Source organism: Colletotrichum spaethianum (genome assembly GCF_022836535.1).
Source record: "Colletotrichum spaethianum MAFF 239500 DNA, contig10, whole genome shotgun sequence".
NCBI lineage: Eukaryota > Fungi > Ascomycota > Sordariomycetes > Glomerellales > Glomerellaceae > Colletotrichum > Colletotrichum spaethianum.
In genome coordinates, this window is record NW_026054780.1 from 1,257,859 (window position 1) to 1,271,429 (window position 13,571).

General features: G+C 52.9%; 4 protein-coding genes across 4 annotated transcripts; 3 read left to right on the forward strand and 1 right to left on the reverse strand.

Annotated features, from left to right (window-relative positions):
* Positions 1-1,992: 1,992 nt before the first annotated feature.
* ColSpa_04890 (uncharacterized protein) lies at positions 1,993-3,413 on the forward strand (the record flags this gene model as incomplete). The annotated part of the gene is made up of 3 exons (XM_049271102.1): positions 1,993-2,391; positions 2,446-2,980; positions 3,043-3,413. The coding sequence occupies 3 exons, from the start codon at positions 1,993-1,995 to the stop codon at positions 3,411-3,413; spliced, it is 1,305 nt and encodes a 434-aa protein (XP_049127059.1).
* A 1,787-nt stretch (positions 3,414-5,200) lies between these two features.
* Positions 5,201-6,398, forward strand: ColSpa_04891 (unsaturated rhamnogalacturonyl hydrolase YteR; the record flags this gene model as incomplete). The annotated part of the gene is made up of 3 exons (XM_049271103.1): positions 5,201-5,614; positions 5,638-6,255; positions 6,312-6,398. The coding sequence occupies 3 exons, from the start codon at positions 5,201-5,203 to the stop codon at positions 6,396-6,398; spliced, it is 1,119 nt and encodes a 372-aa protein (XP_049127060.1).
* Positions 6,399-9,440: 3,042 nt separating this feature from the next.
* Positions 9,441-10,987, reverse strand: ColSpa_04892 (L-pipecolate oxidase; the record flags this gene model as incomplete). Its single annotated transcript, XM_049271104.1, has 2 exons — positions 9,441-10,756; positions 10,810-10,987. The coding sequence occupies 2 exons, from the start codon at positions 10,985-10,987 to the stop codon at positions 9,441-9,443; spliced, it is 1,494 nt and encodes a 497-aa protein (XP_049127061.1).
* Positions 10,988-12,271: 1,284 nt separating this feature from the next.
* Positions 12,272-13,571, forward strand: ColSpa_04893 (quinate permease; the record flags this gene model as incomplete). The annotated part of the gene is made up of 2 exons (XM_049271105.1): positions 12,272-12,410; positions 12,469-13,571. The coding sequence occupies 2 exons, from the start codon at positions 12,272-12,274 to the stop codon at positions 13,569-13,571; spliced, it is 1,242 nt and encodes a 413-aa protein (XP_049127062.1).

Below are 13,571 nucleotides of genomic sequence, written 5' to 3' on the forward strand. Positions count from 1 at the left end.
GCGTACAGAGTATGGTGGCGGCATGTATTGGACACCGACACCCCGTGGGAGCGTGAGACGAGCGTGGTGATGGTCCAACGATGTGATGCCACCCGTCCTAGGCGTACGGTCACACTTTGTACCATTCGTCGACGCAGGGGCGACCTCCAAAGCTCTTATCTTGGGGCGCAGAGATGCAACTCGCATTTGCATCATTGCAGAGGTCGCGTGCTCGTTGAACGGGATCAAAGAGGAACCGTTTTCGAAAGCTCCCCAGCGTTGGAGGGGAAAAGGGGCCGTGGGAGCGGAGCGGGATTTTGGCGGCAGGCAGCAGAAGCTCAATCCCGATGACCTTGGATCCTCTTCTCTTGGCTTCTCGATATTTTCACCAGAGGTTCTGTTCCTTTTTCCCTTTCCTCATACTATGTACCTAGTTCCCACCGTTAGACAAGAGGGGTGGGGAGAGGAAAAAACCACTGACAAGACGAATTGTCGGATGTCACGGAAGCAGACCAATCCACAATGCCCCTCTCCCCCCTGTTCCATTGGTCGGCCGCCCATCTAGCTGTGTCGTGTGCCACGCACGCTCCGTCATCTTCGATCCCTCAACGCCCACCTCCCTCGTCCGGTTAATAGCAAAGAGCCGCGTTTTCTAAGCAGACGTCGGAGCTTGTCGTCCATGATTGGAGGCGCAAACTGACCTTGGGGGCGAGAAGCAGCATGAAGGCGCGCATACCCCAGAGGAGAGCGAGGCTCGATGCCATGGGAACGGGCCTCGATTTCGAAGCATCAAAAGAAGCACCAGAAAAGAAACTTTGTTTTGCGGTAGGACGTGCAAGACGTGCTTTACTTGACGGCACAAGCCAAGGTACGCCAGATAGCTGAGAAGCTAGGCCAAGACGGCAAGCTGCCAACAACGACTGAGCACGCGACATTCGTCTCCTTGTGGTTTCTTGTCCTCTTTGTCTCATCCTATCGAGTCGCACCGTTGGCTACCCACAACACACCCACTTTGAACATCTTGATCTGGGTACGTTCAAAATTCCGGCCACCCACATCAGCCCGGCTCACACAGGGTGAATGGACGCCCAGAGAGGATGTAACCCTTGGGCGCTCGCGGCACTTGGCGGGCGATTCGTCCAGGTCGGGCATCCCAGCCAGTCCCGCCGCAGCAGCCCACAATCCGCCATTGGCTCCTAGGCGGAATACCCGACGTCAGGGACATGGACAGGGTAACAGGCAGAGCTTCTCCTTTCCCACCACCCACTTTTCCCTTCACGAATGCGCGGCTAGAGTGACCCATCGCCAGCCCGCTCTGCACATCGGACGCTATGCGGAGCCCGCTGATGTGGACAGTGGCGGGTGTGTGGTGGGAGCAAAGTGCGAACTTTGCGACGGGGGAGGATTGCGCATGCGCTGGACTTCGCGGCGCAAAGCGAAATGCCAACCTTGTTCTTGCGTCGGTCAAGGTCCAGCAAGGTGGGTTGTGCCGAGCCTGGGCTTTACACGCAGCCTGTGCCGCAAGCCCGTGTTCGTTCATGGTATTATTACCCATCCATGCTGCTTGTTCATGTAATAGAGTACGTCGCTACCTCGAACACCCTCCTTCGTTGCTGGTTCCCTTCCTCTCCTCTACTCTGTTCAACTCGCCTCCATTCCGTATCAGGAAACCACCGGTAGCTTATGAGAACCTTCACTCCTTTGCACGGACAATCTTAATCTCACGTAACCGGCCGTCCGGTAGACCTCCCATTGGCTTTGACGATCAACCCCGGTGGACAGCGTTTGTCAAATCCATCCCGCCTTCATCTACTTCGAGACCTGTGCCCTTCCCGAACCTCCCGCCTTCAAATACCACGCCGGCGGACCTGGATCCAGCCAAGTCTCCGGTCTTCTTGCATCTCTCTCACTTATCGCAGTCTCCATTGTCGGCTGCTTCTTCCGTCACCTGTCTCTCTCCCCCCAACCCCCCAACCCCCCGACCCCAAGAAGTACACGAAGCAGAAGGAAAATATGGGTATCGGCGCCGTGGCAGAGCCCTTGGTGGTTGTCACCCTCTTGTTCGGTGGCACATGGTTCAATCGAAACATTGGCGGCAACACCTACGACAACCTAGGATGGAAGGGACCCGATATCGACGATGTCGAACACAAGCGATCTGACGAGCGCCGCTCAGGCAACTCGACCCCCGACTCGGAAGAGTCTCTCCTCTCACTAGGCGGCTGGAGCTCATCGTCAACGTTGGCACCGCACGAGGAGCCCCCGCGCCGCACACGCAGGGTCAAGTTCTTTGGGTACCAGCGTCTTGTCACAACACCCAACACGAGAGTCTACAAAGACAGACTCCTCAGCCGAGTGCTCCGCAAGTTCCCCTTCTTGGTGGAAGCATGGTACTGGGCTCTCATCTACTGGGTAAGAAACATGAAGCACATCGTTATCGACCCATCTAACCTGCTCGGATGTTAGGTTTACCAAGTCGGACGAGCATTCACCGCACTCACTCTTAACGAGGGTACAGTCGACGTTGCGCGCAAACACGCGCTTCAGCTCATCCACCTGGAGCAGCGCCTGCACGTCTTCATCGAGGTGCCGGTACAGCAGTACTTCCTCCAGATGCCCACTGTCATGCACTGGATCAACCGCATCTACTCCTTCATCCACATCCCGGGTACCATCCTGTTCCTCGTCATCCTCTACTTCGTCACGACAACCCGCAAGCGCCGCGCGCTCTCCGCGAAGCTCGGCGGCAACGACAACATCCGATGGAACTCGGCCGGCCCTGCCCTCTACGAGGCTCGTCGCCGCACCATGGCCACCTGCAACCTGCTCGCCTTCGTCGTCTTCACCCTCTGGCCCTGCATGCCGCCTCGCCTGCTGAGCGACCCAAACTACAACGGCCCCGACGCCGGCGAGTCCAAGAGCTTCGGCTTTGTCGACACGGTGCACAGCGCCTCTGGCGAGAGCAGTGTCTGGACGACCAACAAGTTCTGCAACCAGTATGGTGAGTTACTGCTGCCGCAACCGCGACCTCTCCTTGACTAGATGACTAACACGAACCGGCAGCCGCCATGCCCTCCCTGCACTTCGGCTACTCCCTCCTCATCGGCCTCACCGTCGCGACCCTCCCGATGCCTTCGATCCGCTCGCGTCCGTGGAAGCGATTCGCCATCGTCGCCATCGGCATGGCCTACCCCGCTCTCATCTTGACCGCCATCGTCGCGACCGCCAACCATTTCGTCCTGGATGCCGTCGCCGGCGCCATCGTCTGCGGCCTTGCGTGGAACTGCAACGGCGTCCTGCTGAACCTGCTCGTTGTCGAAGACTATTTCCTGCGCCTGCTGCGTATCCACAAGCCCGTCAACTGGACCGATCCCGAAGTCTCCGCTGTCGAGAGGGAGTGGAAGCCCAGCATGGCGTTGGGCGACGACGTCTAAAGTTCACGAGCCGCAATGGCGCATAATGATTTGTGGGATAGAATTTGGCGCCACGATACACAGCCATTCTGGGGTGTTCATGCTTTACGCTGCATTGAAAAAGGCCCCCTGTGTGGTCAACCTGTGCGCACATCGCATACTCGCATGAGATGAGGCGAGCGAATTAGGGTACAAGGGAGGAGTTTTGCGGGCTGTTCCTATTTATTTACTATTTTATTTCTTAGTACTGGGCGGACGGCCCTGTGAGACGATCTGCTTCGGCTTGGATGACGTTCTGGCCATCTACACGGCTGAACACCTCATGAACAAATACCTTGGGCTCAATTTATGGATTATTTTGAGAATCATCGTGCTGTGTCGCAACGAGGTTCCTCGGGCCGCCGCAGTGCTTCTCTTCTGGCCGTGCAAATGCTATTCGAGACACAAACCATCTATCTCGTCACAAGCTTCACAGATCTTGCCCCTCCGAGCGGCTGCCAAGCCGGAAAGTGTTTGCAATTCGCGTGCAGGCTGCTCAGATGGTTTTGACTTGTTAATTTGGCGGCCGTTCGCACGGTCGTGGAGGCCCCGAGCACAGCGTTTAACGTCTCCGGGTGGCTAGGAGCTTGGGGGCATTGATGCAATGCGAATCAGTGGCGATGTGGCTAAGGGGGTTTCAGTTCGCAGCCTCAATTTCAGACGAGGGTCCGAGAAAAACCGTTCACGCTCAAGGGTGTAATGCCGCAAAGAAACGAAACAAAAACTTCTTTTTGGGATGTACTCTAAATCGGGCGGGCAACGCCGCTTGGAATCGCAAGTGGCTGGTGACGGCGAGATCCGGGGGCCGAAATAAGACTCTGGGGACCATGGGAAGCCAGGAGCCCAGTCCCGGGGCAGTGGTATCTGTCGAGCGGCTGGGACGTCGATCGGTGGGCAGACCAGATCAGCTAGCCTGATTCTTCTGGGTCGGCGGCCCCGTTTGCAATGGAACCGGTGAGTTCGGGATTCAACGGTTGACGGCGCTGGATCGGAGGTGGGAGGGCTCACTACCGCCCGGAGATACCTCCCGGTGACCCACTCCTACGTGGGGAGAACCCGTCTTTCGTTCTGACACCGTTGGGGGGTTGTCGGCGGTTGGATATGGCCTGCGCGGGCCGGCGCGGGGCCAACATAGAGCTAGTGCCGGAGGAAATCTCTATCAACCCCTAACTGAACTAGACCCCGGATTCAGGAACTAGATTCCCCATCAACCCCAAAAGCGAAGAGATGCCCCGAAAAGGCCGGGGACTCAACGAGAACTTCGACGTACCGGTAAACTTACCCCAACTCAGAAGCTCGCTGGGACATCATTTCTCGAAGGAGAGCATCGCTGCAACGCTGCATGTTTTTCCGGCTTGGCGGGCGTGCTGCACGTCAACCATTCCATCCCTTCGATATCAATTCCGCCGGCAAGATTCGAGAATTTCCTCCATTGAGATGCCCCATTTGCTGGCGGAGACCTGCTTACCCCTCAATGGATGTCGCCTGCTTGCGTTTGGTGCATTCGATGTGATGATGCGCAGAAGGGACCGTAGGAAAGGCCTTGAGGCGTGATAAAAATCCCCAGAATGCGTTCCTGGAACGATTGGTGTGCAGTGTGATTGTAGGGCACGGTTTAGGGGAGTGCATGGCTAGATTTATATAACCAAGACTATAAGCTCATAGTCCTCGTCCCATTCTGTTCTTCCTTGGCCCTTTGGCGATCTCATCCCCAGCTCTTGGTCCTGCTGCCCTGCGACTCTTTTAGTGCGCAAACTCCGTTAGCCACGATGCGTGCCGCCGGCACCCTCCTCGCTCTTGTTAGCACACTCGCCCTGGCCTCAAAATGCCCCTCTCGCCTCTACTCGGAATGGCTCGCCTCTTCCTTTGTCGATCGTAAGACCGTCGTCGACGCTGGCTATGGTCCTGCCGTCCTGTACGACGGCATCGCCCGCGCGGCCGCCCATGTCGACAATGCGACCCTGCTCCGCGCCGCTGAGACGGCCGTGTCTTCCCTTGTCTCAGAAGACGGCGTTCTCGACGGCTGGGATCCGGAGTGGTACTCCCTTGACGACATCCGCATCGGCAACAACCTCCTCTGGTTCTACCAGCGCACCAATGAAACCAAGTACAAGGTCGCTGCCGACGGCTTACGGCAGCAGCTGAACCGCTGGCCGAGGACCCGAGCGGCGGGTTCTGGCATCGTGCGCCAATCTACGAGGATCAGATGTGGCTGGACGGGATCTACATGGCGGACACGTTTTATGCGACATACGTCTCGCTGTTTGAGCAGCAGAACACAACGGCGTGGAACGAAATTGCGTTGCAGTTTGACCTGATTGAAGAGCACACGCGCAATCACACGAGCAATTTGCTCGTCCATGGATACGATGAGGTCAAGGACGCTGTGTGGGCGGATCCCGTCACCGGCGCGAGTCCCTTGGTTTGGAACCGCGCCGTAGGATGGTACTTTATGGCGCTTGTCGATACCCTGCAGGTTTACCCCAAGGAGCACCCTGCCTACAAGCGGCTGCTGAACTACTTCGTCACGTTAGCGGATGGGTTGGAGAGAAGTCAGGATGAGGGGGGTGGGTGGTGGTTGATCATGAACGAGGGGTATGAGGCCCGCGAGGGCAACTATATCGAGTCAAGCGCCGCAGCCATGTTCTCGTATGGCCTGCTACGGGGCGTGCGGGACGGGCTTCTCCAGGACAAGTACAAGGACGTCGGGTTGAAGGCATATGATTTGTTGACCAGCGACTTCATCCGGGATGACAAGAACGGGTCCATCAGCTTTTTGGGCACCGTTCGTGTGGGTAGCTTGAACTCGAATGCGAGCTTTGAGGTAAATTCATCGAATATGTTTATTGATTATGCTACGATTTCTGACATACCGCGTAGTACTACGTCAGCATTCCAGTTGTTGAAAATGACGCTCGTGGTGGAGGTTCGTTCATGTTCGCAGCGATCGAGGCCGAGCAAGCCTAGAGTTCTTGGGGAAAATCTTTCCATGGGCTATGATTTTCAATTCAAGATGCAGTTAGAAGATATCGTCACTACGTTTTTGATGGACGTTCTACCTTCCATGACATGGACCATTCGAACTTGGTCCTGCTACAACTTTCTAACCAAGCCGTTCTTGACTCGTCTCCCCACGTGGAAGCCAGTTTTATCATAGAAGTGTAGACTTGAACGCATGGAGGAATTATCAAGGCGGGACTGCGAACTACCGACACAAGGTCGCAGGACGTCGCGCATCCCCGAAGTCACTTAAACGGGTGTCTTTCTATGGCCCCTGTACATTTTTCGACAGCAAATTGTTTTCATGGGGGAGCTGTGAGTGGCAACGCGTCTAGTCTTAACAGTGCGTTCCAGACGTCTGCGCCACATTCCGAGGGCCATCACAAAGCAATGGGCTCGTCGTCTTGGCGGATAACATCTAATTGGTTTACAGGCGAGTGTAGACTTAATAGTGAGATTTCGCCACACTTTGAAAGAGACTCGGTGTCGTCCAGGGGATAACAAGCCGCAAGCAGGTTTAGGTCTGCTTTGATGTCGAGGCTCACTTTCGTCAAAATAATGTCATGTGACTGTACTACTTCCTCTACGACTCCACTGGCCGCATACAGCATAGAAGCATCAGTGGCGTCGGAGCTATGGCTCGGATTAGCATGACTGTGGCTTCCATAACATCTTCGATGCTTACGCGGTCTTGTGAGATGGCTTCCCTGCAGACTTTTTCTGTTCGCGTTTGTTACCTTTTGCTTGGAAACTGTCACGACTTCAACGTTGCGATATTAACCAAATCTTACTGCTTGACAGCTTTGGGCTCAATAACAGCGCAACGATTTGGACAACGAACGCTGTACGTGCAAACGCTGAAGCTTACAAATATTGACGCGTCGGTTTGCAGTCATGCGATGGGCTTCGCCCATACTGCCCCTCTCACTGCTCTACTTCAGCAATCTGGCCCGAGCAGTAAACTTCACGGAGACTCCCGAATGTGCCGTAAGTCTTTCCTGAAGTCTCATATAATCATCGTTTCTGACATCAGCAGGTGCCATGTTTCCTGGATGCCATTCCACGAACAATTTGCCCTCCCGCAAATGAGACCTGTCTATGCTATGACAACCAATTCTCCGCTCTAGTAGAGTCATGCGTGAGAACGAACTGTACTGTCAAAGAAGCTCTAGGTAAGCATTACTTTAAACTTTTTCCTGTTGATGGCGTCAAAGGTGTGACTAAGGACGTATTAGTCACGAAGAATCTCACATCGACATCGTGCGGTTTCCCTGTTCGTAATGATTACCGGGCTGCAAAGACAGCTCGTTTGGTTTTGTTCCTGTCGTTGCCAACCCTAGCCATTATAATCCGACTTCTAGTAAAGCTCGCACGCGTTGTTCCGTGGGGAGCGGATGATGCTACTATCTTTCTGGCTTACGTATGTGTATATCCTGACTGGCCTGATGAGATAAGGACATCACTGATCTGACTCTGATTTCAAGGCCGTACTCGTATCTTTCGCCCCCGTAAACGTGTTTAGTGAGTTTTTCGTTAAGGAGATTGGATTATAGATCTTTTCCTACGCATGATACTGACAAGAATAACATCTAATAGTCGAGAAAAACGGAGCTGGACAAGACATTTGGACGCTTTCCTTTGACCAGATTTACCAGTATTTCAAGGTAAAACACCCAAAAGGGTTTCCATACAAATTAGACAAGAAACCGGCCTCGCTAAAGTACGATAGGTTTTCTACGTCGCCCAATGCCTGTACCATATCACTATAATGTTGATCAAGGCATCCATTTTATTCACCTTTCTACGTGTCTTTCCCGGGGACAAGTTTCGACTTCTGCTGTGGGCTACCCAAGCTGTCAACCTCGTGATTGGCCTGACTTTCACGTTACTTGGCATACTCCAGTGTCAACCCGTCAGTCTGGCATGGGAGTTCTGGGACGAGGAGCACCACGGATACTGCATCGGCATTCAGTACATCGGCATCACACATTCCGCGTTAAACATCGGGATAGACGTATGGATGCTCGTACTGCCCGCGACGCAAGTATGGAGGCTGAATATGCAGCGTCGGAAAAAGCTATCTGTAATCTTAATGTTTAGTCTGGGGCTTTTGTAAGTCTCGAACTTTGTTGCTTCCCTCTCCGTTACAACTCATCTAACAGCGTCTGTCTCCCCAGCCTCACGATTATGAGTGGAATTCGTCTGAAAGGATTGTTACCGTACAGCAATGAGTCAATGAACCCTACTTGTAAGCTGACTTATTTTCGACATCACCAGCGAGTACTGCACTTGTAACTAACTAGCAGCCAGATGACTCATTACAGAATGGAGTTTGGAGTGATATAGAGCTCGACGTGGGGATCTTCACTGCATGCATACCCAACATACGACAATTCTTTGTCCATTTGATCTTCAGACGTCCCTCCAAAACAGAAAAGCAGACCTCGGTGCAGAGACAAGACAATAGATTGACCTCGAAATCTCAGATATTAACGCCAATGGAAAATATAGACGAGGTAGGTTGAAAGTTTTGATATTCCCTACTGGCGATTGGTCGCCAACCTTGTCAAAACCCCAAGATTTTCTTTGCCTGAAGTTTTAATCGCATGTACACACATTTACAAGTCCACTAGACAAGGCAAGATGGGTCTGTAACATGCTGTTTGAGAAGGTTGTTTAGAGTAAATACTGCTATCTCGATAAAAAGCATTAATCTGTGATTCTTTGAGGTATGCTGGGCATCATTCCCGTGGATTGATTTTCCGCGAACTGGGGTTGCATCGCCCGAGACCTTTGGGAGTTATCCCGTACCGGAGCCAAGATGGGCAGTTGGGCGACTCAGCGGTCAGATGCGTCACTACTGCAGAGCCCAAAAATAGCCGCAGGGTAACCCGATCGTCAGCTTAAGGTGACTCGCGGAGGTTAATGTTATATACATGATATTCAAAGATTGGCTGATTACAGTACAAACTACAAGTTACCTTTAACCGCTGCCTAGACTCCCTCAAACTACAACTTCGGCCTCGCACCATCTATTTCGAGGTTGGACGCTAGGCTAACGTTGCATAGAGCTCTTGGACCTCTGATACCTTCCATGAGTACATTGTAAGGCGTTTCTTCCATCCCAATCTGCCTCCACTTCCACAATCTCGGAGGAATCCGGTCTTGCCCCTTCTTCTCCGCAGCGTCAACAACCCAGCTCCCTATATTCGGGAGGTACTTGAACGCATGGCCACTACCGCCCGTCGCCACCATTAGTGAATCCTCTGTCTCAGGGATGTGGTCAATGACAAAGTGGTTATCGTAGCTGTCCGTGTACCAGCACACTCTGGTGAGGGAGATGTCAATGCCTTCGGCGCCCAACTCGGGGAGATTTTCGACCAGAAAAGCGCGAACAACTTCCAGAGCCTGTCGGGGTACTGTTGTCAGGCGCTCACCGCTCTGTTGGGGCTTGCCAGACGCGGACGCAGCAGACCACCGGGTAACGGGAACGCTGCGCTCTTTGCCATCGGCCTGGACGATGGGGTTTGTGTATTTCATTCCACGGTAGCCAATCTTCAACCAGCCATCTTCGTCTCTGGGGAAACCATATAAACCACCCTCAACCCCATCGCGCATCTTGTAAGTCCATGTAGGGAAGTTTTCAGGGGCGAAGCGACTAAAGAGTGGTGATTCGCGTGGAATTTTGAGAAAGAAAACGGACCCTGCTGTCGTCTCACAGAGACCGTCCATCGCGGGGAGTAAGGAAGGGGTCCACCCGCCGCAAGCGAGGATAGTGAGCTTCGCACAGTGCGTCTTACCATCACAGGTCTTGATACCGATAACCTTCTTGCCGTCGAAAATCGGAGACTCGAAGGCACCGGCCTTCTCATCCAAGACGAAGTTCACCCCTTGGCTTGCAGCTTTATGCAGAGCAAACCGACAGGCTTTGTCGGCCACGGCCATACCTCCTGTTGTGTCTAGAACACCAGCCGCCTTGAGGCCCCTCTTAAGGCGGTGGAAGGGGTCCATGCCAAATGTCCACCCTTTCTCAGCGGCCAGTCTTTGATGGGTTTCGTCAATCGTGATCAGCTGCGTGTTTCTGTGTCCTGCTGCCTCCATATTTTCGACGGTCTCCTTCTCAAATTGTGGCAAAGTCGCCGAGTCCGACAAAGAGAGATTACCGTTGTTTACAAAAACACGGTCCTCGGTGGTCAGTCCGGGCGGGACAGTCTTGCCAGTGGCCAACTCCTCGTTCCACGCGTTCCACCCATCCAGAGCGTCGATCGTCAAACCTTGGTACTCTGTTTGCGAGCCATATGCAGCCCTGATGATCTTGTTCATATCTAGGCTACGGTTAGACTATTTCGGGGCGTGGCTCGATTTGCAGAATATTTACCTGCAGAGGCTCCGTCAGCGCCCTTAAAATATGAGTACATACTCTTGTCGTACGGTTGCTTGTCGAAGACTGTGACGTTCTTGTATCCCCGGCGCGACAAGTGCACTGCAGTGCTCAGGCCGAACACACCGGCCCCGACAATGATCACAGCATCGTCCTTGCTTGGTGTAGATGCCATAGTGCAAAGTGTATTGAAGGGTTGCGATAGCTAGTTTTGGAGCAGAAGATCTGGTCGAGTATTGGGTTCGAAGATAGAACCGATTAGCCCTTAGTTTTGTCCCTTTCTCTTTCGCCTCCAATGCTTTTGAGCGTCTGGGAAATTGACTGGGCAAGGCAGAATTCGGGGAGAGTTGAGGAAGCCCCAAAAGACGAGAATGTAGTTTCTGGAAACAATGTCCAAAGGAGCGGCTCTGAACCTGGTCAAACCAGTTGTAGGCCAGCTACTGATTAGTAGAGTACGAAACTTCGGGTCCCGCCGTAGCAGTATGGTCGGCGGGGTTGGTGGCGGAACTGAAATGCGGGGAAGAGGCCAGTCGACTTCAGAGGATGGGTGATAAAAAGACACGGGGGCATTAGAGAGCTCTAGGTGTAACAAGTCGGCCACCTAATTTGCTGATAGGTTTGAACTGCAAAGGAAACATTGGGTTGAACATACGGAGATTAAATCAAATGGCATGATGATAAGAGTAAAGTGGGCGAGTTGTTCTGCAGGATGTTGATAGCAGGGTTCATATTCGACATTGCACCATCGAATCGCCTGAACTTTCTGCTTTCCGTTATCTGACTGCCGTCACTATCAAAGATACCTCATGTCTCAACGACACCACCTTTCTAGCTGGCCAACCCACCGACTCTCCCCGCCACGCGGTCAAGCTCCGGTCCCGGCAGCTGATAACCTGCACCCCGCTTTCTCTAATCTCGTAGGATACGATAATCCTGGACACCCTTGCTCGGATTGTCCCGGATAAGGAATTAAGGCTCTGGTTGGCAGCTAATGCAAGTGCACCAAGCCAACAACAGTATCCTACCGTGGAATGGCCGACCTGGCTGGAAGGAGATGCTTATCTCGATGGGCTTGGTTCGCTTTCAAGGGAGACTGGAAGGATCCGCGTGAGTCTGTTTATTCCAGGTTTTGAGCATGCAGCTAGGAACGACTTGACGGCTGGGGACTTCTCAGTCTGCGCTACCTCCGAGAGAAAGGCAGAAGTTGCGAAGTTTCTGATACACCTTGTAGCACCCAGCCGGCGCAGAACAAGCTGCACCATTTGCGTTTAAGTGGTATTATAGATAACCTATGGCCCATCTCACATCAACCCTGCAGCCTAAAAACCCGTCGCGATAGTTTTGGTTCTTCCAGGCTTGGGATTGACATTACCTTTGGTGTACTACATCGAAACTTTTTCACGCAGCCAAAGAAAAGCTCAGCAGCTACAATCAGTCCAGAAACGCACTATTCGGCATGATGGGCGTCAAGCAAATATTCACCGAGTCAACATTCGGCACATATATCACGGCAATCAGAGAATCGCCTCGAGAGTTGATCTCCAACCACAAACTCTTGCTTACTGCAGCGCTCTATGCCACGAGTGGCATCCCAATCAGTCAGTTATGTTTCTTATGCTCCTAGTTCTCAAAACATTATTTAACCCAGAGACACAGCATGGGACCAAGGCTCTTCATCAGTCGTGCCCTCTCTTCCGGGCTTCCAGAATGATTTTGGCATTACCTCGGCCACGAATCCTACCCAGGTTTCCAACTTCATATCTTTTGTCTATATTGGGGCCGGAATAGGTGCCGGTCTCTCGTTCTTTCTCAATGATCGCATCGGCCGAATGTGGGCTTATCGTCTGTACATGACCATCTGGATCGTCGGACAAATCATTGCTACGGTCTCCATGGGCAATCTTGGAGTATTGTACTTCGCCCGTATAGTCTCAGGTCTGGGCATTGGCGCACTCACTGTCACCGGGCCGGTGAGCATTGTTGAGATCGCCCCGACGGAGATCCGGGGCCTGTTGGCAGTTTGGTTCAGCGTTGCGATGCTGCTCTCCTTGACTGTGTCGGTCTTTACTGTCTATGCCAGCTTTCTTCACGTGGCAATCGGTCGGATGCAATATCAAGTCGTCTTTTTTGCTCCGACTATTGTCATGGCGCTCTTCATCATGGCAAGTTTCTTGCTTTACGAGAGTCCTCGTTGGCTATTCATTGCCAGACGTGAAAAGGAGGCAACCCAAAATTTGGTGGCTCTTCGAGGATTGCCCATCCATCACCCTCGGGTAGCCCGTGAGGTTGAAGACATCAAAGAACAGATCGTCAAGGAGGAAGAGAAATTCGGACGCAACCCCAGCTTTGTCGTCCTGATAAAGGATGCTTTTTTGGTCCCCTCGAACCTTCGACGTGTCCAACAGTCTGTTCTCTCTTATGCGCTTGCGCAGTTATCTGGAGCTAACAGCGTGACGTCTTACTTGGTTCCCATTCTCAGTATGCTTGGGCTCGGTGGCGGCACTGATCGCAGCTTGTTCCTTAGCGGCATGTATAGTATGGCGAAGTTCTTTTTCACTCTGATCGCTAGCTTCTTCTTTATCGATGCACTCGGACGCCGTCGCAGCTTGTTCACAGGCATCACCATTCAGATGATTTCTGATCTATACATTGGTATCTTCATCAAATATCGACAGGAGGGCTCAGTTGCGCCCGGCTCAAGTCAGGCTGCCATCGCGGCTATATTTATCCACGGTTTTGGATACGCTGTTGGTGAGTAG